This window comes from Kogia breviceps, chromosome 17, assembly GCF_026419965.1.
Source record: "Kogia breviceps isolate mKogBre1 chromosome 17, mKogBre1 haplotype 1, whole genome shotgun sequence".
Lineage (NCBI taxonomy): Eukaryota > Metazoa > Chordata > Mammalia > Artiodactyla > Physeteridae > Kogia > Kogia breviceps.
This window is the reverse complement of record NC_081326.1, coordinates 49,907,907-49,932,738: the sequence shown is the minus strand read 5'-3', so window position 1 is coordinate 49,932,738 and position 24,832 is coordinate 49,907,907. Positions and strand designations below refer to the sequence as shown.

At 36.8% G+C, this 24,832-nt stretch overlaps 1 protein-coding gene across 1 annotated transcript in view; it reads left to right on the top strand.

The window, feature by feature from the left end:
• Window positions 1-599: 599 nt before the first annotated feature.
• ANGPT1 (angiopoietin 1) overlaps window positions 600-24,832 on the top strand; it is a 255,408-nt gene continuing 231,175 nt past the window's right edge. The window contains exon 1 of the mRNA XM_059042848.2: window positions 600-1,406. Coding sequence (XP_058898831.1) covers window positions 1,110-1,406 — 297 coding nt within the window. The 5' untranslated portion in view covers window positions 600-1,109. The remainder of the gene's footprint in view (window positions 1,407-24,832) is intronic.

Genomic DNA, 24,832 nt, shown 5'->3' with positions numbered 1-24,832 from the left:
CGGGAATTAATAATTCTCAGGCCACTGTCTTAAATTGTAACCAGACTGTTTTTGTAAGGAAGTTGCTCAGTTTGTGTACACAGAACACATAGGGCTGCATTCTAATTGGGGGACCAGTTTTATTTAAAATTTATATCTCAGAAAGTACTTAAATTATTCTACTTAATATGCCTATGCTATATTTGAGTGATGTTATGAAATGTTTTGCTAATTTGACCCTTCCTGATAATTTCCCAAAAGTCTAAGTGAATACAATGAAAGCATACCATCTCTAAAAATGCTTTTAATATCTTTTTCCCCAGAGTAAAGAATAAATTTTTTAAAAAATTAATAATTTTACAAATTTATCATTCACTATTAAGAGTAATTTTACTAGACACTATGTCAGTTTTCTTCTTCGGGTTCCCCAATTAAGTAGAACTTTAAAAGCATACTGTTAGTTTACTAGATTTTAGTAGGTCAGCATGCACACCAAAAGTGTATTAAGGTGGACTGCTCTATTGATTTGTGGTAAATATCCTAAAGGCTTAAGGCAGTTGTCTGCGGAAGGGGCGGGAGGGCCATACATGATCGAGGTCATGCGCATCTAGCCAATTTGTAAGACGATCCAGCCGCTTCAAGCCATCAGCAATTCTTAGCATAGGGGCACACTCATGCATTCTTGTCAAGTCATCTTGTGAAAGGCTGCCTGCTTCCAGCTTGGCTTGGATGTGCAACCTTAATAAAACTCACTGAGGTCTGGGAGAAAATAGCAGATCTGCAGCAGATAGGGTAGAGGAAAGGGTCTAGAATATGTACACGCAGCTGACTCAGGCAGGCTACACGCTGAACGGTTACACTGAGAGGAAACCATAAATCTCAGCTACTATGCAATAAATATCTCAAGTTTTAACTAAGGAAACTATCTTTACAGTGAAATTTAAAAAATAACATTTTAGAACAAAGCTAACAGATGGCTAGTTTTCTGTGATTCTTCTACAAAAGCTTTCTTTGAGAGGGGAAAAAGTCAAACAAACAAGCAGTTTTACCTGAAATAAAGAACTAGTTTAAAGGTCAGAAGAAAGGAGCAAGTTTTGCGAGAGGCACGGAAAGAGAGTGCTGGCAGTACAATGACAGTTTTCCTTTCCTTTGCTTTCCTCGCTGCTATTCTGACTCACATAGGGTGCAGCAACCAGCGCCGAAGTCCAGAAAACGGTGGGAGAAGATATAATCGGATTCAGCATGGGCAGTGTGCCTACACTTTCATTCTTCCAGAACACGATGGGAACTGTCGTGAGAGTACGACAGACCAGTACAACACAAATGCTCTGCAGAGAGATGCTCCACACGTGGAACAGGATTTCTCTTCCCAGAAACTTCAACATCTGGAGCATGTGATGGAAAATTATACTCAGTGGCTGCAAAAAGTAAGTGATTGCTTTCAGTTTCTAAATGCACGGAGCCTTTTCTGTTCTTGCACTGCAGCTAACTTAGAGTTCCTTAGGGGAGCATGTGTGTGTTTACCTTTTGCTTCAGGGGGGCAGTGTTTGCAAATGCAAGACGGCTCTCTCCCTGTGACTTCACGGGTGAGCAAACGTGTTTTAGGCTTGTGCAAACCTCTGAAGGTATGGTGGCACCCCGTTTGTGTGCCTAATACTGGCACATTTTATGACATTTCTGGTTTTCCCTTATGTAAAATTTAGCTTGAGTTTTCTGACTATCAAAATCCAACTTAAAAAAAAGGCATGTATGTCTTGAGTAAGTTAGTGAAAAAATAAAGTAATAATGACAGTACTAGTTTAGGATCAAATCGATTTTACACCAAGAAATTTTCTGCAGCTAGGACAGAAAGTCATCATCAGATACTTATTTTTCAACCTCTAATAAAGTTAATATGAAATGAGAGTAGATACAAAATATGATATTTGATTGGAGAACTTGAATAAGTATATAAAGGTAACAATTTCAGCAAGTAGTAGTATAGTAAAGGACTGATTTCTGTCATATATTTCTTCTGTCGTTGAGAAAAAATCAGGAAGATTTATTTTAATGTGAACTCATCAGGAAGAGGTTGTTTACTCACTATGAAAGGAGAAATTGAGCCAGTGGTGGCTGTTCGCGAAGATATGCACCTGCAGATTTGGGCTGAACACAGCATGTAGGCTTTGCTATGTTCCTGAAGTACCTGTTTCCTCAGGACATTGTAGTTATACACAGTGCAATATGGGAGTCTAAGTATTCCAGATAAATGTTAATGTTGAGTATGCATCTAATCCCAATTTGTAAAAATCAAATTAAACATTTTATTTAGTTATTTCTCTATAAATCATTTAAAAGTTTTTGTTGAAAATATGCCTATAAAGAAATAACATACTTTCTGCAGTTCATTCCCTCTTTACTCTCTGTTTCATTGTGTAACAGGTAAGCAGCAGATAACAAGTGTATTCAAATATATCACTGGAAGGGTGGCAATGTCAATGTCCCATTTGTGGAAAGCTTCTCCCCCAGGGATCTTTGCTAATAGTTCGCTTGGTGTGTATGGGTAGGAACGCAAGGAGTCTAGTCTTCTATAAGTTAGTCTGTTAACAGAACAAACCCTTTAAGAAGATAAAAGATAGGGAAAGGACAGATGCTCTATTTTGTTCCTGTGTGGTCACGCTCACTTAGATCACCTCCTGCTGAATCATGCCGAGTAATAGTTATTTTACTTTTTGTCCACTAGGGACTGAACTAAGATCACTGTTATTTTATTTCACAAATTAACTAAAACTTAGTAGTTTTAGAGTTTCCAAACCTGGAATTTTAGTTAATCTTTCTAGTGTAGATTACAGGTGAAAAAATACATAGATAGGCAAAATAATAGAAAGCAAGGAGAATTCTGCAGTCTTTTGATAATATAGCTTAAATTTCAGGCACTAATTAAATGTAGCTTAAATTTCAGGCACTAATTACAGCAGCAGTTTATAATAGTATATATTTTTTTCCTTTCACAGAACTTACTTCCGTTGTGAACAATGAATTTGGTTGACTAGCTTATTACTATTCTCAATATACTGCCCATATAGTTTTTAATGAGAATTTAATCATAAATTAGTCTGGATTCATTGAGGGAGGTGGAGAGGGAAATTTAGTTCCAAATTGTCTTCAATGAGCTATTCTACCAAAAATGTAATATTTTGTTTGCTTAAAATATACAATCAAAATGGTGATTTAAACATAGTAATGCATATTTTTTGTTGTTGCTGTGCAGTTATTAAGCAGTAGCAGGGTAAATACATGTTTCTGCTGGGTTTAAAGCATGCCCAGGTTTCACATGTTAATGTTTGAAATAAATTTGATTTTGGTTTGCATTGATTTTGGTCAATGATTATGAGATAGTTTTCAGATTATAGCCAGGCATAACTATGAACATGTTCTTTGGTTATATTGACCCTTGCTAGCGTGAATCAAGCCGAATATATGCTGAAAATGTCCCAGTTGGTATGAGTCAGAGCAGTTTGGCTTGACTATTGTCCGTTTAAATTTGCATGTCTTTTGTCATTGTTAATGTGATTGGTTGGAGGATCAAGAAACCAGATAAATGCATTCAGCAAAGAACTTGCTAAAGGCTTTTATAAATATCCCTTAATTAGAGGTTTTCCATACTTCAAGTCCTAAATTTCATGTAAGGTACTTATTTTGATGATTCAAAGGGAAATCTTTGTTATTGTAACCATTTGGTATGCTTAATACTATAATTTGTACTACTTCTATTTTGATTCCCAGTAGTTGTGTTAGGTTAAGAAGCAATGCACTGCAGAAACTGAGCCTATCAGTGTAAGTGTAAGTAATTCATCCATTTATTCAACAAAATAATTAATCAAAACATATGATTATTATGCAGCTCATATCATCACTATCAGGAAATTTTTTGATGCAGAATGTGTATTATCAGTGCTAGAAGCAGATCGATGATAATTTATATTAATCTATTACCTTCCTCCATGTTTGTTAAACTGGATTCTTTTAAATATTCTTCAGAAAACACTGGCTGTCACTGTAAGTCACTTTATGAGACTTATATTCTCCAATCTCATTCCTCAACTTTTCTGGTCTTACAACTGAATAAGATGATAAGCAAGGTAGTCAGCAGGGCATAGGATATGTTGGTCGCCCTAAGTACTGGAAGTGTTATGGCACTGGTCTGTTGATGTGATGGATTTAATTCTCGGAGATCAGGTTTCCATGATAACTTGTCAATTAACACCAACGTGAGATAGGTTTATAGCGTTATCCTTACTTTTCAGATAGGGAAAAGCAATATACATAATTGTTCAAAAAAATCACATTTTTCTTGGGTGAAACACCTGGGCTATATGTCTAGGTTTAACTCTCTTCCACCATATAGCTCTTTTCAGAATTATTAGCAAAACATACCCATTACCAGAGAGTGACCAGATCTTGGGATAGTGACAGTAAGCCCAAAGGCCTTTGTGTCTTCACCACTTTCTTGTGATTCCTTTCTACCTTTCTATGACACAGAAATGTCTGTTGTTTAATGTCTCCTCCACATCCTGTGCTTCTTGAATTATTGTTTTCTCTTATATACCCAAAGTTCACAATTATGTGTATTTAAAATATTCAGATTTAAAATATATAATGTTTTAGAATTTGGGGGAATGCTTAGAAAGTCTGTTTTGCCTTTGCCAAATGGTGTCTTTTCTTTTTTTGGTTGAAAGTATAAATACGCTGAGTTAAAAAAACATGCCTTGTAACAGAGAACAAAAATCTATCTACTATAAGCATTTCACACTAGCTAAAATTGACAAATTGATTGTTAGTACGAAATGTAGTTATGAATTATGATCCAGAATATTTTAATAAATGAAATACTTTTAATGAAGTGCTTGGCTAAATTTTTCTATTGACAGCATTTTTTGACTAACAGCATCCTCTACTTGAATATTATATTCTTTTCTTCAGAGAATTAGTATTTGGCATGCAGTTACCTGAGATATATTAATGATGATGATGATCTTTTTAAAAGCCCTTGTATTACACATATTAACTCATATTAATATCTACTCATAGAAGGTGACTTCCATGAGGCCAGTGGTCTTGTGTGTTTGTCCAGTGTCATTTTCCCAGGGCTTAGAGTGGTAGATCATCCATAGCAGATAGATAGTAACTGTTTGTTGATTGAATAAATGGATGCCTTGTCTATGTGTTGCAGTCTACATTTTATTATGTACTGTTAACTTTTTGGATCTATACCTTCCTTCCCTAAGTAGATTTTAAGTTGTCTTTTAAGCAAGGACTATGTGGAGGAGGAAAAATAATTTTCTCTCTACCCTTCTAGGTTCATGGCTGAGACTATTCTATAATAAAAACATGTTAACAAGAGAAAAACATGTATACAGGGTACCTCCTGTATACATGGGGGGGGTACCCAGGAAAATGGAGTAACTCCACCAAATGGCCCAAGCTTCCACCTTAAATACCCTCTCCAGCTAAAGACAAAAGAAGATGTTGGGTGGGGAGAGCCAGGTTTTCAGGTAAAACATAGTAAACAAGAGTATGGTTGTTATGAAGATTTAAGTCCATGCCTTCTCCATTGATAGAGTTGCTAGAGGTTTAGTCATCTTCCTCTTTGTGGTACAGAGAGTGAGACACCCTTACAAATGGAGATCTCCCTTATAAATGTAAATTTCTCTTATAGAAGGCTAATTTCTACTTGGTTAGAAAAAAAGCTCTGAAAGAGCTTTTCCTATGTCTGCTGTTTCTTACAAGTATCAGCCTGAAATAATCCTTATGCCAAAAAGTCATAATTTGGCATGACAAATTCTGCTCCCCTTTAACTACATCATGCAATTATTTTTGTCCTAATATTAATTTAAAAGATATTGAGGGCTTCCCTGGTGGCGCAGTGGTTGAGAATCCGCCTGCCGATGCAGGAGACACGGGTTCGTGCCCTGGTCCGGGAAGATCCCACATGCCGCGGAGCGACTAGGCCCGTGAGCCATGGCCGCTGGGCCTGCGCGTCCGGAGCCTGTGCTCCGCAACGGGAGAGGCCACAACAGTGAGAGGCCCGCATACCGCAAAAAAAAAAAAAAAAAAAAAAAGATATTGAGTCTAGAATATGTGGTATTAATTATCCAAATTGTATTTAGCCAATGGTCTGGGATCTTAAAAACTTCTATGAATTCATTTGTCTTCTTAATTATTCTTTAAGAGTCATGTTTGTTGCTGGTTTCTCCATGATATGTACCCACACTCCACTTATCCTCAAAGGCTGAGTTCTCCAGTGTTATCACATTGCATGTATCATGTTAGCACTGCATTTCCATGGTGTGTGACTGTTGTCATTTTCATTATTTGTTTTGAGGGCTTTAGACTGTGAGTCCCTAGAGTGTAGCAAAAGTCTCTTTATCCATCTTTATATCTCCAAAGATGTTTATTAAGTGTCTGAATAATATCTCTGTTATCATCATAATATAAAAATAAAAAACATCACATGTTCAAGTGTGTGATGCCATGTATAAAATAAAGCAAGTTAAGGGACCTTGCAGCTGCTTTCAGATGCTAAAGTTTGCTTCTAAGTTACTTGAGGGTCAGTCATCCTGTGGGATGAAAAAGAATTTTATACTTCCAGACCCGTAGGCAAACAGTTACTGCATACAGGAGTGGCATATATTTACATATATTTGTGATAATAATATGTGAACATGTGAATCTAAGTAACTAGAACTGACTTCTTATCTGCGCATTGTTTTCATGGCTGGTGACTGTGCAAAACTAAGCCAGAGAGGATACTCTATGTTTTATTTGCACATGTGAGGGGATTTCTAGAATGTGTAAAATGAGCAGACAGTTGATCAGTATGTTTTAAAAAATTTGTCACTAAATTTGAAGAAAATATGCATATATGATTTATGCATGGAGATAGAAAAAAATGACAATTGCCAAGAAGGTTAATAGGAATAATTGTCTTTTAAACTCAGTTGTAGAAATTTCTCCACCAACTTCATTTGAGAGTAACCCCTGATTTTTGAGCTAAGTAGAGCTCTTTAGTTAATGCCTCTGTATTAACTTTTCAATGAATAGTTAGGTTTTATTATTTGCTCGTTATATTGTAGAATTGAAAGATCCAAGAAGGCATAAAGACTTTCTGGGCCCCAGAAGTTGGGCATTTGGAGCTCTAACAGCCTTTTGGATTTCTCTGCAGGAAGGAGCAAGCCTTCCCGAAAACTGTCTCCGTAGGTGGATGTCAGGTTTTAGGAGCATGGCAAATAGGTTCTTTTCTATGGGTGATTGCAGCCTTTCTTACTCCTGACTGTGAGCTTTCACATTGAGCTTTCTTTTAGTAGCACTCATTCATATGTAATTATTGGTTCAATGTAATTTTAAATGGATGAGAATGTACCATTCTTTTCCTTAAAATCCCCCTACATTTTTCCATTACGTGAGAAAAGGATCCAGATTCTTTACCACAAGGTCCTATATGATCTGCCCCCACACTCCTCTCTGGATTCCTCATTTACCACCTTTCCCTCATTCCAGACACTTAAATGAGTTTAGCCTTCTTGTTATATCTCCATCAGACCAGCTCTTTGCTGTCTCAGGGACTTCACATTCTGTTTGCCTAGCTAGGAAAATTCTTGCCCCAGATCTTGGCATGAATGACCTTTTCTCTTCATTCAGGTCTTTGCTCAGAAATCTTCTCAGAAAGTCTTCATTGAGCACCATTACCTACCACTTTCCCCCACTCTGCTATGTGATTTTCTATCATAATATATGTATTGTTTCTTCATGGAATTTACCACTGTGACCTTTTATTGTTTATTGTTTGTCATATAATTTATTCCGTCTACCTCTACTAAGAATGTAAACACAACAAGAGGTCCTTGTCCATTTTGTTCCATGCAGTACACCTTACCCCTAGAAGAGTGCATGACACATAGTAGACTTTGGTAAATATTTGCATAATTTATTCTCCCAGACCCTATGTGCTATGAGATAGAGACTGTGCCTGTCTTGTTCACTAGTTCTTATTTATTATTTTATGTATTATTTTGATAACAGATAGCAGATCTACTTTTCTTGCACAATGCCTGGAATGTAGTTGGAAAGAATACTTTCTTTTTAATGACTAGAGGAATGAATGAATTCCATGGGCATATTTCGACTAAAATTAAATATATGTATGAAAATGAGACTTAACTATGTTCTATAATTACCCTACTAACTATGTAGTGGGAGAAATTTTAATTAGTCCTGAGTTTCCATATTCTGTTACAGGGGTCAGCAAACAATGGCCCTTGGGCTAAATTGTGCCTGCTACCTATGTTTGTAAATAAAGTTTTACTGGAATACAACCACACTCATTCCTTAATATATTGTCCATCCATTTGTAAATAAAGTTTTATTGGAACAGAGCCATACCCATTTGCTTATGTATTGTCTATGGCTGCTTTCTTCCTATAAAAGCAGACTTGAGTAGTTGCAAAAGAGACCAGAAGGCCCACAGAGCTTAAAATTTGACATCCAACCCTTTACAGAAAAAGTTTGCTGACCCCTGTTCTATATCACAAAATGAATACAGTATTAACATTGAGACCATTGCAAGGTAAATTTTTAGGTTTGCTGTGTGGGAAAAAGATGACCTTCCTGGAAGCCAAATAATCTTCAGGTCCGTGCCAGTTGGCATAGAGCCTGTCTAAGCCTTTTTTTTTTTTTTTTTCGGTATGCGGGCCTCTCACTGTTGTGGCCTCTCCCGTTGCGGAGCACAGGCTCCGGACGCACAGGCTCAGCGGCCATGGCTCACGGGCCCAGCCGCTCCGCAGCATGTGGGATCCTCCCGGACCGGAGCACGAACCTGCGTCCCCTGCATCGGCAGGCGGACTCCCAACCACTGTGCCACCAGGGAAGCCCTGTCTAAGCCATTTCTTTGTGTGGTATTGGGACATGCTATGACGTGACATTTTAGAGTACAGGCAGGGAAATTTCATGTCTTTTTTACTCCAAAAACAGATACACGTTAAAAAAGAAAAAGCACCTGAATAGCAATACAAATCAGCAGCCTCTGGTTAGACGGAGTCTGGGTGCCCGGAGGTCCTCAGCTTTATGTGCCTGTTTCATCCTCTTTGTTGTGGCATTAGCAAGAATGTTGACAAAATATCAGAGGCATTCTATTTTCATAGAAATGGGACTCTGACTCAGCCTTTTACATTCAGTCTATTTAGAAACCTTTCCTCCTTCCGTCATTTGTTTTAGATATAAATATTCCAAGTGTTCCCACTTATGTAGATGATGAGAGGGGAGGAGCAACAGGAGGGATGCTCAGCTACAAAATACAGAGGTTATCAGCCCTTGTAGTATAATTTGCTAATTAAGGAGGCTTTGTTTCCTCATTCTGCATGCCTTGCCTCTGTGTGGAAACATAAACAGCCTTTTCCTGGGCCTTGTCTTCTTCTATTCTTTTTTTAATACCACAAGCTGTATCGTGTCATTTGCTTACACGCACAACCCTAATAACATTCTGAGTCAGCCTTGCCTTTTGTTCCAATACAAGATTATCATTTGCTATGAAGTTGGGAAGTTCCAAACTCCCTTTGGTTCTAGCCCCATGGTCTGAGGGAAGGAGGGCCTCTTAGTGTTTAAATCTCTTTACAAAGTGTACAAAAGATGTGCCCCCTCCCTTATCAACGAGGTTTCTAAAGAATGAAGCAGTCTGTGGATCATCTTTTCTTATATTTGGAGGCTCTGTACCTAAACACTCTTCTCTAATTCTTACATAGAAATACTGGAAGTGAGAGGTTTTCAGCCTTGTTTAGTCTTTGTTGCCTATCCAAATGATCTGATTTCTTCCTTTAAACAAATGAAAAGGTAATATTTAACCGAGAAAGTGATGAAAAACATATAAAACCAGATACGACCCTAATGGTAGCTAATAATTTCATCAGTAATGTATTTGGGCATATGCGATCTTTTCTTTTGGCAGTAAGTGCTGGAGAATATAGAGCAAAATAAATGTAGTAAATTATATATACTATATGATTATACAGCTTCCTTAACTACAGGTCTGCATTGGCATGTATTGAAGTTCGTGTTGAACTATTGAAAGTGCATGCAAATTAGCATCAAGCTGTGTCTAAAGTAAATTGGTAGCTGAAATATTAATAAAATGCAAATGAAGTGAGAATATCTTGAATTGTTAGTAATATTTACATGGAAGCCATCAAACTCACTGGCATCAAATTGGTAAAATTACTATATATTTCTGTGGAACGGCTGATGATAATTTTGGAAGGTGGTGTATTTTAGAGTTTTGTTTTATGTGTAGTTTAACTAATTAGGAACGTGTGCACTTTACAGATAGTCTCTATTTTGTTTATGAAAGTTGAATGAGTTGAATTATAAAAATAGACATAAAGATTATTGGAGGGTTTCCCTCCTACACTGTTGGTGGGAATGTAAATTGGTACAGTCACTATGGAAAACCGTATAGAGGTTCCTCAGAAAACTAAAAATAGAACTACCATATGATCCAGCAATCCCACTCCTGGGCATATACCTGGACAAAGCTATAATTCAAAAAGATACATGCACCCCTCTGTTCATAACAGCACTATTCACAATAGCCAAGACATGGAAACGGTCTAAATGTCCATTGACAGATGAATGGATAAAGAAGATGTGGTACATATATACAATGGAATACTACTCAGCCATAAAAAAGAACGAAGTAATGCCATTTGCAGCAACATGGATGCAACTAGAGATGATCATGTAAGTTGCAAAGAGAAAGTCAAATACCATATGATATCACTTATATGTGGAATCTAAAATATGGCACAAATGAACCTATATACAAAACAGAAACAGATTCACAGACATAGAGAACAGACTTGTGATTGCCAAGGGAGGAGGGGAAGGAGAGGGAGGGACTGGGAGTTTGGGGTTAGTAGATGCAAACTATTACATTTAGAATGGATAAACAACAAGGTCCTACTGTATAGCACAGGGAACTATATCCAGTCTCCCGGGATAAACCATAATGGAAAAGAATATTAAAAAAAGAATGTATATATGTGTATAACTGAGTTACTTTGGTGTACAGCAGAAATTAGCACAACATTGTAAATCAGCTATACTTCAGTTAAAAAAAAGGTTATTGGAGGATTTCCATTCCCAGAGAACAAGTAAATATTTTATTTATTTATTTATGGCCGTGTTGGGTCTTCATTGCTGCACATGGGCTTTCTCTAGTTGTGGTGAGGGGGGGCTATTCTACGTTGCGGTGCACAGGCTTCTCATTGCAGTGGCTTCTCTTGTTGCGGAGCACAGGCTCTAGGCATGCAGGCTTCAGTAGTTGTGGCATGTGGGCTCAGTAGTTGTGGCTCACAGGCTCTAGAGTGCAGGCTCAGTAGTTGTGGCGCACGGGCTTAGTTGCTTCGCAGCACGTGTGATCTTCCTGGACCAGGGCTCGAACCCGTGTCCCCTGCATAAGCAGGCAGATTCTTAACCACTGCACCACCAGAGAAGTCCCAAAATAAATATTTTTAAATCCCCAATTTTATCATTTCTAAACCTTTAAAGATAATTCCAAGATTTTATAAAACACTTTAACACTGTTCTTGTCTTCACTATTACTGTACAGTTGACTAGATTAAAATGCAGTGGGTATTTACTGCAGCTAAAAATTTGATTTGCTGTACCCAGAAGACCTTACATCTACCTTACCTCAAGTGCACAGACATAAGAGGTGAGAATTGTATCTTTATTACTAATGTCACCAGTCTTTTCTTTATTTTCCAATTTTACTCAGTTTTTAAATATCAAGAACAGCTATAATAAGCAGTAGGTTTAATATAGTATTAATGAATAATTTATTGAATAAATTAAATATTTAATAACTTTTAAATGTCAATAATAGAGTGAAAGTTTAATATTTTTAACAAATGAGCTGATGAATTGTAAATATTTCTTCACAGTGGAACCCTATTTCCAAACAAGTTATTAGGCAGAAGCTTGAAATGTAATCTAAATGAAAATCAAGGGGCTAGAGGAGAGCTGGAGTGAGGCCCCACCGTGACCCTGTTCCTCAGCGCTTTTCTCAGAGACATCCTTCAAGGGACCTTATGTGTACAAAGAAATATAGGTTCAAAATAGCTGCAGTGAAACTTTCAAATAATCAAATATTAGGTCAGTAAAGTTGCCAAAACCAATCTACCGGCAGGCAGAAAGAAACATAACAGTTGAAAATTTGAATATTTATTGGCAGGCTGATGGAATAATGTCCAAATCTGCTGTATACAAAGCAGTTTAAGAAAAAACTGCAGGTTGTTCAAAAAAAAAGGTAAATGCAGGTTGTTCTAGACTCGAAAGTGTTGAGGCCTACCCATATTTAACATGACCCAAATATGTTAAGATAATAGACAATGCTTGGATAATTAGTGGCAAATTGTTATAACTTATCTATTTTCTAAATTGTCTGATTTCATCATAGTTTATACTTCTCTGTTTTAAATTTAGGAACATGATTATATTGATAACTTAATAATATCTCAAGCTGCAATTTTCACTAAGAACAGAATTCATTGTTAAGGATAGTGAAAGGAAATATGAATTGTAAGTAGGCATTTTGATATTTTCAAAATTTTCAAAGATTCTTGTTAGATCTACTCAGCTAATCTTTGTTTTTATTTCTAGTATGTGACACTTAACAGAATTGCCATTTTCTTTTTCATATATGCTGGCTATTTAACATTTTTTTTTTGCATTTTTTAAAATAATTAATTTATTTATTTTTGCTGTGTTGGGTCTTCATTTCTGTGTGAGGGCTTTCTCTAGTTGTGGCAAGTGGGGGCCACTCTTCATTGCGCTGCACGGGCCTCTCACTATCGTAGCCTCTCTCGTTGCGGAGCACAGGCTCTGGACGCGCAGGCTCGGCAGTTATGGCTCACGGGCCCAGTTGCTCCGCGGCACGTGGGATCCTCCCAGACCAGGGCTCGAACCCGTGTCCCCTGCATTAGCAGGCAGACTCTCAACCACTGAGCCACCAGGGAAGCCCTAACATTTTTAAAGACACTGTCTGGACTGTGAAAGTTAATTCAGTTAAGAATAGATAAAAATCATTCTTGAATCCACTTTCCCTAAAACACCTAAGCTGCAACATATGACAATACGCTGAAAGAGAACAATCATATGAAGGCAATGCCTTCAATTCCATTAACTCTATGGCGCTTTTTCTCTTTCAGAGATGAATAATGCAGAGCCATTTGATATACTGATGGGGTGGGGTGAAGGCTCCAAAGTCAGGCCTTATACGAATTTATTATTAACTTGCTTATTATATTAGAAATGAAAGTTCTAATTTTTTCCTGGCTTCCCAGTGGCCTGCTTTTTCTCCAACACCAGTTTGCCCATTCTGTACTTTGGAGACTTCTGAGGCTTGAAAACCAAAAAAGAGGTGGTGAGGCAGTCCTCAGCTGGACAGACAAAAGGACTCAGGAACTTATTCCAGGCCTGGGTCCTTCTCATTCCTCTTCTTTCCTCTGGTATTGTCTTCATTAAAGTCCTGTGTGATCCTCCTTGTACTGGCCTTGGAGTGGAAGTGTTAGAAAGAGGATGGACAAGAGGGTGGGTGAATGAACAGGGAGACCAGAGACTGTCCCTTTATTGGTGGCTGGAGGGCACACGGGACTATAGTAGTGTCAAGAAGACTGCTGCATAAGAGATGGCAGTGAGTTCTGCCACGGGATTTTAGGATACGGGCTTGAGTCATGGAGCTAAGCACCTGCCATTAACAAAGGACAGACAGTTAAGTTAGCCAGTTATCTAATCAAATATGCACTGTGTACAAGGTGGTCTGCTAGGTACTGGGAGAAGGCGAGAAATCCACTATAGCCCCTGTGGTTGAGAAGCCTAAACTCATTGAAATAGACAGACATGAAAGCAAATGCATTGTTTGTGTCCTCTGTTTCCTATGTCAAGTCTAAAGACAGTACCACACAGTGATGAAATATGTTGTACCTCGAGCCAGACTGCCTGGATGAATCCTGACAGCACCACTTCCTTTGCTGTGTGACCTTAAGCAGGCTTCATAGCTTCTCTGTGCCTCATTTTCATTACTGGTAAAATGAGGTAATAATAGTACGTACATGATAGGATGATTGTTAAGGGTAAGTGTAAGTCACATAAATTACTTTGCATAAGTCCTATTACATAGTAAATGTTAAGTAAATATTAGTTATTCCTTGGGGGCAGTTCTGGGTTATTTATAGTAATAGTTAAATGTTGAGAACTTTTACCAGCTATCAGGCACTTTGGAAGAACTTTACATGTATGAATTCACTGAATATTTTCGGTAGATAATATTATAATTTTCCCACATAGCAAATGAGAAAGCTGAGGCACAGAGAGGGGAAGTAACTTGCCCAGCATCGTCCAGTGACTCAATGACAGGACCAGTTCCCAATCCCAAGCAGTCTGGCTCTATGACCTATGCTCTTAACCAACTATGGAATTAGCTACAGCAACTTTTATGTTATCTTCTCTTATCAATCTTCAAGCCTGAAGTCTATGTAAAATGTTTTTCTGTGGTGGTGTTTGCGTCTAACCATTAATTCTTTCACACTAAATGAGTTGCCCCTTTCTCAAGTTCTGCTTCGGACAGTCATTTGTCCTCATCCTAATTCTAAAGCTTCGTGGTTAAATTGACTGTGACATGTAGGTTATGCTGCTGATTGAAGCACAATAGCCCAATTCTCTGCCCTCCCACAGGTCTGTTACCAGACCAAGGAATCCTACCTCTTCAGTCCCTCCCGCCTATATCCTTAGAAGCACCATCTCTCAAAGTTACAGAGCTTAATTGAATCTGACTATCTAAAAACTTCTAAAACACAAAGAAAGGCTTACAATTGCTTTACATGGGGTGAAGCTGCCTATTCTAAATATCTTCTGTTCAATTTAATGACCTCCCTCTTGGATTTTTCTGTGGGCAGTCCTTCTTGGAAGAGCACATCCTGGAACTTACAATATTATTTGCATGTACTTTCTTTTGTGGGTCATTCAGAGAGTTGTAAAAATGAGAAGAAAAGCCTTGTTTTCTCAGGCAACGACCTCTTATCTCACTTCCTATTTTATTTATCATTGTCCCTATTAATTAAAACATTTCTGGTATTTTGGTTCAAGATCAGAACACTGCTACTTGCAAGCAATTGTGATGGCTCTTCCTCTCTTTTTCCTGATCTCAGAGGCCTGACCACTCAGATGCCTGGGCTTTGAGGGTTGCTGCCTTCATGATGGATAAATATCAATTGCATGAGGCAGAAAGGCTCCAAGTTACCCTAACTCCCCTCTGTCCATTGTTCTTCATGGAGTGCAGAAGAGGAGAGACAACAGAATGGGGTGGGGACAAAATAGGATTCAGGCATACCTTTTCATCATCCATCTTTGCATAGTGGGACAGATTAAAAAACAATAAGAAAACAAAACAAAACTAAGTATGTATCCCCTTGCTTGACCTGAATTCTCCAAGGAGCGCTAAGGATCACCAGTGTGTTGGCATGTCGACGTTGTAGGTGCCCCAAAGCTACTGGTAGGATATATACAAGAGTAAATGCATGCTGTGGTGCTCAAACTATTTGGGGGCAATTTTTTGGTCAGTGAAGTGGTCTGAAGGATTACAGTGCTAATGATGACTAACAAGGACCTTTTCCCAATTTACAGGAAAGTTTGAAGTTGTTAAGGATTACAGCCTTCTCAATTTTAAGATTTTCTTTCTTCATCCTCCCCACATTTTTCACTTTTCGTCTATTGTGTCTGATACTTTTCATCTCTTCTCAAACCTGGGGGCAGGATGGGAATAAGGACGCAGACCTACTAGAGCATGGACTTGAGGACACGGGGAGGGGGAAGGGTAAGCTGGGACAAAGTGAGAGAGTGGCATGCGCTTATATACACTACCAAACGTAAAATAGATAGCTAGTGGGAAGCAGCTGCATAGCACAGGGAGATCAGCTTGGTGCTTTGTGACCACCTAGAGGGGTGGGATAGGGAGGGTGGGAGGGAGCCGCAAGAGGGAGGAGATATGGAGATATATGTATATGTATAGCAGATTCACTTTGTTATAAAGGAGAAACTAACATACCATTGTAAAGCACTTATACTTCAATAAAGATGTTAAAAAAAAAAGAGCTGACAATATAGCAAATACCTATTAATAGAAGTTGGGAAGTGACCTCCCATATTTAGTCATATAGATTGCACTTTATCTTGACACACGATTATGGTGTGATTTATCTCATCCATATAACATAACCACATTTCCTGCCTTTGAAATTGCTATTGTTTTGTGTATGGAATAAATCAATCTATCTGCAAAGAGGGCAATGGATATCGGATGTTCTGTCCCAAAAGCCAAGTATGAAAATGACATTCTATTAAGAAAGGTGTTTAGTAACAAATAGGTTGTTAATAAGTCTACCTTGCTTAAGTAGTATCAACATCCAAACAGATAAGCACATATATTTTTATAAATAGTAGGTATTATCATATCTATTTTATAGATAAGCAAACTGAGGACCAGTGAAATGAAATAATTTTTAAAAGGTTACATATTTACTTTGAGATAGAATTTGAACCCAGGTATTCTGAATGGTTAACTCTAAAATTCTTCATTGTTCATGTCTCTTTCACTTCTCCTTCACTAATTAAAACAAATTTTGAATGATGGAGCATGTGGAAGAGGTTTAAATGAATGATACTTTCCTCTAAGTTTTTAGAGACTATATCCAGTATAAATAACCTTCTTTGGAGATCAGAATAATTTGCCATGCATGTTTAAAAATTGCTGTAAGAAAGCTACTGTTCTTAGGAGAACTATTTCCTGGAACCACTCCTGACTGGATAAAAATTTTTATTTAAATTTAAAAATAAATTTTAAAAAAATAAATTTAAAAATATGTCAGAGGCAAAAAATTATTTCCGTTTTTTTCATTTTTCCAAATAAGTGAGTTGCTTACACAAACTGCCTCAGTTGAGGTTACTCTGATATGACTGTACAAATAAAGATAATATTTTAAACTAGTTTATCTACATTTTTGCTTATAAACACAACCTAGTGCTAGATTGTGTTTATTTCAGTTGAAGACCAAACAGGGATAAAATATTGTCAATAGAGGAGATTGCTTAATAGTTCAACACTAGTGAATTAGGGTCCTGTTTGTAGTATTTCTGGGAAAATGACCATATGCCATATGTATTTTTAGTTCTAAGTTATTTTATTTTAGTTCTCAGTTATATAAAAGTAATCATCGATCCCAGTTTTATGCTTAGAAAAAGGAGCAGAAAATTATTAAACACTCATGAAAGTGAAACTCATTATCTCTTACTGACAGTCAAGATAAACTAGTGGACTAAAGAGACTTTGGTTCAAATAAATGATTAAAGTTGACAATAGAAGTGGAAATCCCACACTCAGCCCTCAGAAAATCTCTTAACTGAGACTTGAGTACATACTGGAGCTAAGAAGTCTCCATGTCAGAGAGAAAGGGAAACTCTTTATTTTGTGACCATTATGTTTCATAAGCGACTAAAGCTTATGTACTTTGAGTTCACAAATCAAATATGTGCAGTTTTTTGGGGAAAAGGTTACTGGAAATTAGTTAAAGATTACTGGAAATTAATTATCCTGAGCATAAAATATCCCTATATATTATTCTAGTTTTTTAAAATGTCTTCCACTGTATCTAATTTTGAAAGTTATGACCAAAAAGATATCAAGGCAACTAAAAAAATGAAACTCTATAAGCACACTTTAAAATTGTTTATGTTTCAAATAACTTACCAAATTTTCTGTTCAAATACAAAATATCCCCTGTAGAAAATGAGAATATGTGCTTAGTCTTTTTCTGATTACTGGGCAACTGAGAAATCAATGGCAAAGAGGTGATTTTCTACCAGAAAGACACACCAGTCCTACCTGTCTACTTAGTGGACACTCAGAATCTTTGAGGGAGATGTAGTTGAAAATCTTTTATATAGTTTTAAAATTTAGAACCAAAAAAACTGTGCAAAGAAAATGCAACTTTTTAATTTAACAAGGTGAAAAAGAGTGTAAGTTGAATAGATAGAAAACAGTTCTAGAGGGTAATTGTTGGTTGTATTTTCCAAAGATGGTTATAATACTATTGTATGTATGTATGTGTATATATATATATATATATATATATATATATAGTATTATGTCATAAACAGTATTATGTCTTACATGACATCATTCCATAAAGAATTCCCTTCCCTTTGAATCTGTCTGAGTCATAAAGGGCAGCTCAGTTTCCATCTTGTTCATTACAGTACTCATGCTTGGAACCCTGAGCTGCCATATTAGAACTACAACTACCTTAGGGCCACCATATCATAAGGAGATCAAACCACATGGAAAGGCCACATGTAGGTACTCTGGTTAGAACATCCCCATTTTTGAGTCATTCCAACCCAAGCCCTAGCCATGTGAGTAAATGAGACTTCAGATGATTCCAGCCCCCACTCACTCTGTTACCTCCATATGTGGAGTTAAAGTCCTAGACATCATGGACATAGGAACAACTCATCCTCTCTGTACCTTGTCTGAAATCCTGACCCGTTAGAGTCTGTGAGCCTAATGAGCATAATTGAATGGTTGTTACAAGCCACTAAATTTGTGGGTGATATATTAGAGAAACTTAAACATATGTGCAGGGCTTACTATGGTACTCATCACTATGATAATACATTACAGTAATACATTAGACATGAGCTCTGCCTTCCAGAAGCTAGCCTCCCAGTAAGGCTCATGATATGGGTTGAATGTCATAAGTTTTGGTTTTTAAGCCATTACTTTTACTACCTTTCTCTACTCTTGTAAGATAAATATTTCACGTTTACATACATTAAAATTCAATAAATGTAACTTGAAGACTGTGTATATCTTTGTACTCCTTTGAGTAAAGTATTGATTAGTAAGGATTTTTTACCTTCAAAATAGTATTTGTAAAAATCCTCTGAGCCTTCCTAAACTCCAAGTCAACCAGAAGTCCATAATATCAAACTAATGTACTGTATAGTTTATGTGATTCTTAATGCCTACATTGTTTGAAAAATTTTCAATCATTTAAAAATTGTAAAAATTTCAGTGAATTTTTGAGAATCAAGGCATGAAGCTGTTTTATAACTATATACTACTTAACCTGTCATATTTAGACTGTAAGTTTAAATCCAGATGTTTCTGAAAGCTGTTATTGAGCGTGGCTGACTGGTGGTCTCCCAAATGTAAAATGAGTTAGCAGCATTGTTCAATTCCCAGCAGTTTGGAATTTCTGCAATAAAATCCATCCAAGATTTTCCCTTTCTTAACTGATGACCATAGGATCTGGACTTGAATGAAACAGGTATAGGAACATTCTTTAAATACATGAGGTGCTTTGCTTGTTACATTATATATTGGTTCAAACTTAGTGGAAAACAGCATAACAGTAAATACAAAGAACATAACCATTTTTTAAACCCTTTGACTCAGTAATCCTACTTCTGGGAATCATTCCCAAGAAGGATTGAAAAGAAGGAAAAAGCAATATATATGAACTTGTTCATTGCAGGTATCATAACAGGAATTGGAAGCAATAGATATTATTATTTGATATTTACTATGATACTTTGCACACATGATCTCTAATATTAAAAAAAAATTGAAAGATAAGCAGTGTTATCCACAGCTTTGGATGAGGAAACCACACACAAGCTCCAACAAGCAGTAAATGGCAGAACAAGCAGACACTCCAGCACAGGATCATGTGATCAAAGACCATGTCGTCAGTGACACCATGACTGTAGCTGTTAAAAATCATATTTTGACAAGAGAGAATTCCTACAAAATCTTGAGTGACCAGGTTTATATACCTGAATAATTATATTGTAGCAATAGAAAATCATAGCTAATATTTTGAGCATTTAGGATGTACCAAGCCTAGAACAGACACTGTAAAGGTGTTATTTTATCTCATCCTCTCAACTCTGTACATAGATACTGCTACTGTCCTCATTTTAGAAAAGCTGTACATATATATTAAAGCCCTGACTTTGTGTGGGGAGAGTAGGTGGTGGAGAGGTGGTTGTTTCTTTGTAAGTACATGCATAAAACCACTGCCAGGAGTACCTCCAAAACATTCACAGTGATTCATTTTTAATGAATGGAATGCTGGAATTGGTATTTTTTGCATTTTTTTCTTTTATGCCTATTGTATTTATTGTATAATATAAGCATGTGCCATTTTTATAATCAAAGTAATATAATTTTTTTTTTAAGAAAAATAGGTATATCTAGACTGAAGCCAAACACAAATAAGCAGGAGTGAAATGGACATGATGGGGACTTAACCATGTTAAAATTTCCATCACTTTTCAAAGTGTTCTCAGGGCAAGGTAAATATGGATAGGCCTTTAGAAATAGTAATGGAATTGGCAGGTAAAGGAAACCTAGGAGAAATATTATTTTGGACCACAGTTTTTCCTTCAGTAACCACATTTTACCACCCAAGCAGTTACCTTTCGATAAGACCCGTTCTGAAATGATTTTTATCATGAGGTTGTCATTTATTTATTTCATACCAATTTTTATTTCTTACTTTTTTCTCTACTTTTGTGGACAGGTTGATACTGAAAGCTCTGACTGTGAATTACAGATAGAAATTAGGTTGGGGTAGTCCATGATCCTCAGTTGATTTTATTCTTTTTATTCAAAAGAAGACATACATGTAAAGAATTTTATTTAAGAATTACAGAAAGGTAAGTTATAAAACAGAAGGTGAATGGATGGCCTAGTTTTGTAGAACATAAAACTAGGATTAAATTCTTCAGGATTTGATGTAGCAAAGACAACAGGAAGGCATATGGGAGAGAGATTAAGGAAGTTATATGTCACAATACATATGAAATTACTTTGCAAGATCTTAATATCTATCCCAGTGCATTTATATTGGGCAACCAGAACTTTCCAAAAGTCAAAACCTGATCATACCATTCTCCTGGTTAAAAGGCATCAATGGCCCCAAAGTACCCTCAGAATGAAGTTCAAACTCCATATCTTACTTAAGCTGCGTCTTGCTCACTGCTCTAGTTTCATCTCTCTCAATTTTCTCCATGTTCTAGCCATACCTAAATCTAACAATTCTGTTACAATCATGACTTAGTCTTCTTCCTGAACTTTGTTCATTCTATGCCACAGTAAATTCCTTGCATCTCTCCTGAATAAATGGATGGAGAGATGGATTATTCATAAGTAAGTGTGATACAGGTCCTGCTACTCACTAGGCAATGCAATTTTGTAGGAAAGGTGACAAATAAGATGATAGAAACATATGTCAAAATTTGAAGGATATAGACATAAACAGTAGTAATGATGAGAAAATGGTTTTGGTTTCTGCAGTTAATTGCATTATGAAAGGGGAAATGACTAAAAGCTGAGGTGGTAGTGAGAGTGGCTGTCACAGTAATAAGGTAAACAGATTAAAGGATGGGGAAATCAGCTAGAGAATTAGGTAACAGATGAAATCCTAGGGGAAAATCATAATAGTGCTTAGGCAAATAAAAATAAAACAGAAATCTGTATCAGAGATAACACTGATATTTTAGAACGGGGGACATTACAATAGTGCTTTACTCAGGTAATAAGTATTATTGAAAAAATATAAAATTGTGACTGAAAATTTCTATATTTGTGACATCTGGAGCTGTTAACTTCAGATGACTTTAAGATTAATTCCCAATATTACATAAGATGAGATTGACTTCATTCCCATCTTTTCAAATGAGAGGAGGAAAGGACAGTCCTAAGGTGCTTTAAAATTTCTTAATTCAGATAGAGGTAAAGAGCCCCATTCTGTCTTCTATTCATTGGCATACCCCACACATTTACAGGTTATATGGTACAGAATATATTAGAGAATTGAGTCAAATTACTCATTAAGTCTAAGGTTAAGCCTTACATTGAAGCTTCCAACAACTTAAAATTATACACTTGTACTCTCAGGCAAGATGTATACTGCACTATTCTATTTGTGTTATGTACACACTTGCATAAAGGAATGATTTTGTTCTTCTAAGTCTGTTTGATTCTTGCAAATTAAGTGAACCCCACTGAATAAATTAAGCTCCATGGTTCCACTTTGAAAATAAAGGCATTAATCATCTTGAGGAATCGGTTAGGTACCAAGAGCCCTCTCTGTTCAGAGAGGCATTAGGTATATTAAATGATATTTGCTGATTTGTATGTCTCATGTGGTATACTTTTTTCTTTTAAGCAACCTGAGTCTGACTTTGTGTTTTCAGTTGGGTCATTTGTAAACGTGTGCATTTTGTAATAAGAAATGTGAAATGCTCTTCAGCATTTACCAGGTAGGTCCTGCCCTATAACTCATTTTGTAACTTTGTATAGCACAGAAAGATTCCTTGTTAACATTAGGAATATATGTGTGCCCTGATGGTCATGCAAGTTTTAGATACAGTGTTTAAATGGAAATCTGGTTCTGTAAAAACCTGGACATTCCATGTTTGCTGAACAAGAATAATGGTCTTGTAACATGGAACATGTGGATATTTAAACAAACACATATTTATGCCTAGAAATAAGATCTGCTCACTGGGAAATGCACATCTTCTTAAAATATACACTCCTCTTACATTCTCATAACTTGATATATCAAGGAGTCTTATTCATGCAAATGACTATAACCCCTAGAGAACTGGACACCTCAAACCAGGTGATGACCCAGTCTAGTGGTAGTGGTGATAGGGAAGCTATTTATATTCTTTTTTTTTTTTTTTTTTTCCGCGGTATGCGGACCTCTCACTGTTGCGGCCTCTCCCGTTGCGGAGCACAGGCTCCGGACGCGCAGGCTCAGCGGCCGTGGCCCACGGGTCCAGCCGCTCCGTGGCACGTGGGATCTTCCCAGACGGGGCACGAACCCTTGTCCCCTGCCTCGGCAGGCGGACTCTCAACCACTGCGCCACCAGGGAAGCCCTAATATTCTTTATAATGGAAAACGAATGGGGCAAAATTAGAAATCTCCAATTAGCCCATTCTTCTCTTCTTTAAAAAAAGACAAACCAGAATCTTTGATGTATTTTCTGCCTTTATTATATGTGGAAAGGTGTTATTTCATAATATATAATGACCATCTATATATGTGTATGCACATGTGTGTATGTACATGTATATAGTTTAGCTTTCAGTGTGTGATGGATCGCATGTGCGAATTGGGCAGGCTCCTTGACCTCTCTTGAGCTTCAAATTTCCCCATCTATGAAATGAGAATAATAATACCTTCCTCATACGGTTGTTATGGTGATGATGAGAAAAGATTTACCGAGCACCTAATAACAAAGTCTGACACATAGCATTATGTTTAACAGATTACAACTATTTTTTTTTTAATTTTTAAACATTTTCTTTACAAACTGTACCCAGCAAAGCTCAATGACTTTCTTAGGGCTACATGGCTTGTTAGTAATCAGGTGAAGACTGTTTTAAGACTCTCATGTTCAGATCCCAGTGAATAATTCTCTTGTGTAGAAGAATTTAAAATAATTTTTATAGATGCTTCTCCCTCAAGGATGTGGAGCATAACTCTCTGCTTCTCAAGTGTGGGCTGTGCACAGTGTCTTCCTTCTAAAGAGTACAGCATTGAAAGGCGGAAAAGAGAGTAACTTTCCAGTGGAGAAACCTGACAGACATTACCTCAGCCAGGTGGTGAAAATGAATATCAGCAGTGATAAGTCATGTTGATGGTATGTCTGCTTATCAGTGTTAGGATAATAACACAGAATGGCACTGTCTTCTGAGGTCTCCTCCTCAAAGCCCAGTCTAATCATGACAGAAACATCAGAAAATCTCATTTTCGGGATGGTCAACGAAATATCTGACAAGCACTCTTTAAGAATGTCAAGGTCATCAAAAAAAAACAACAGGAGCCTAAGGAGACATGATGAGTAAATGTCATGTGATATCCTGGATGGGATCCTGGACCAAAAAAAAAGAATATTAGCTAAAACTAAAGAAATCTGAACAAAGTGTGGACTTTAGTTAAAAAAATGAATGGACAAACAAAAACAAACAAACATAAACAAATCCTAGTGAAAATGTGTACTGTCTTGGATTTGATAGACATGCATGATTATGTTATGCAATGTATTTCTGTAGACTTTAAGAAGACATATCAGGTAATTCTGTTATGAGATGAATAATTCTCTCAACAAGAATCTGAGAACAGTTCTGCTGCACAGTGCCTCCTCCTTACAGAGGGTTATTTGAAAAGCAAAAACCTGCAAAATAATATATCTTAACCTCCCAGATCTGAAGAATCCTTTAAAAGTTTCCTGAAATAAGAGAGAGAAGGCTTTTCCTACCTGGCATAAAAATCTGGGACACATCCTAATGTTTATGGGTGATATGATAGTTATATGCAGAAAATATTGTACTTTTGAAAAGCAAAGTCCTATATGAACATACAGTAATGAATTTGCCAGGACACTGAGGATGCATTAAGTGCAACCTGATGTATTTTATTACCCTCCTACAATAAGGCAGATGAAAAAAATTAGTAAATTTGCTAATAGCACATACTTAACAAAATGTTACAGCCTCTAGGAATGTCTTTCTTACAGGCCCTTGAGGCTACAGGATTATACCTTTAGTAAGAAAACCTAGGATATAATTTTTCTTACAGAAAGTATATTCATTTCCTTTTATCTATCATTAGAAAAGCTACGAGTTGTAACAGAACAAGAAATCAGAGCTCTATTATTTTATTGAAATATTTACTGTAAAACAAAATGT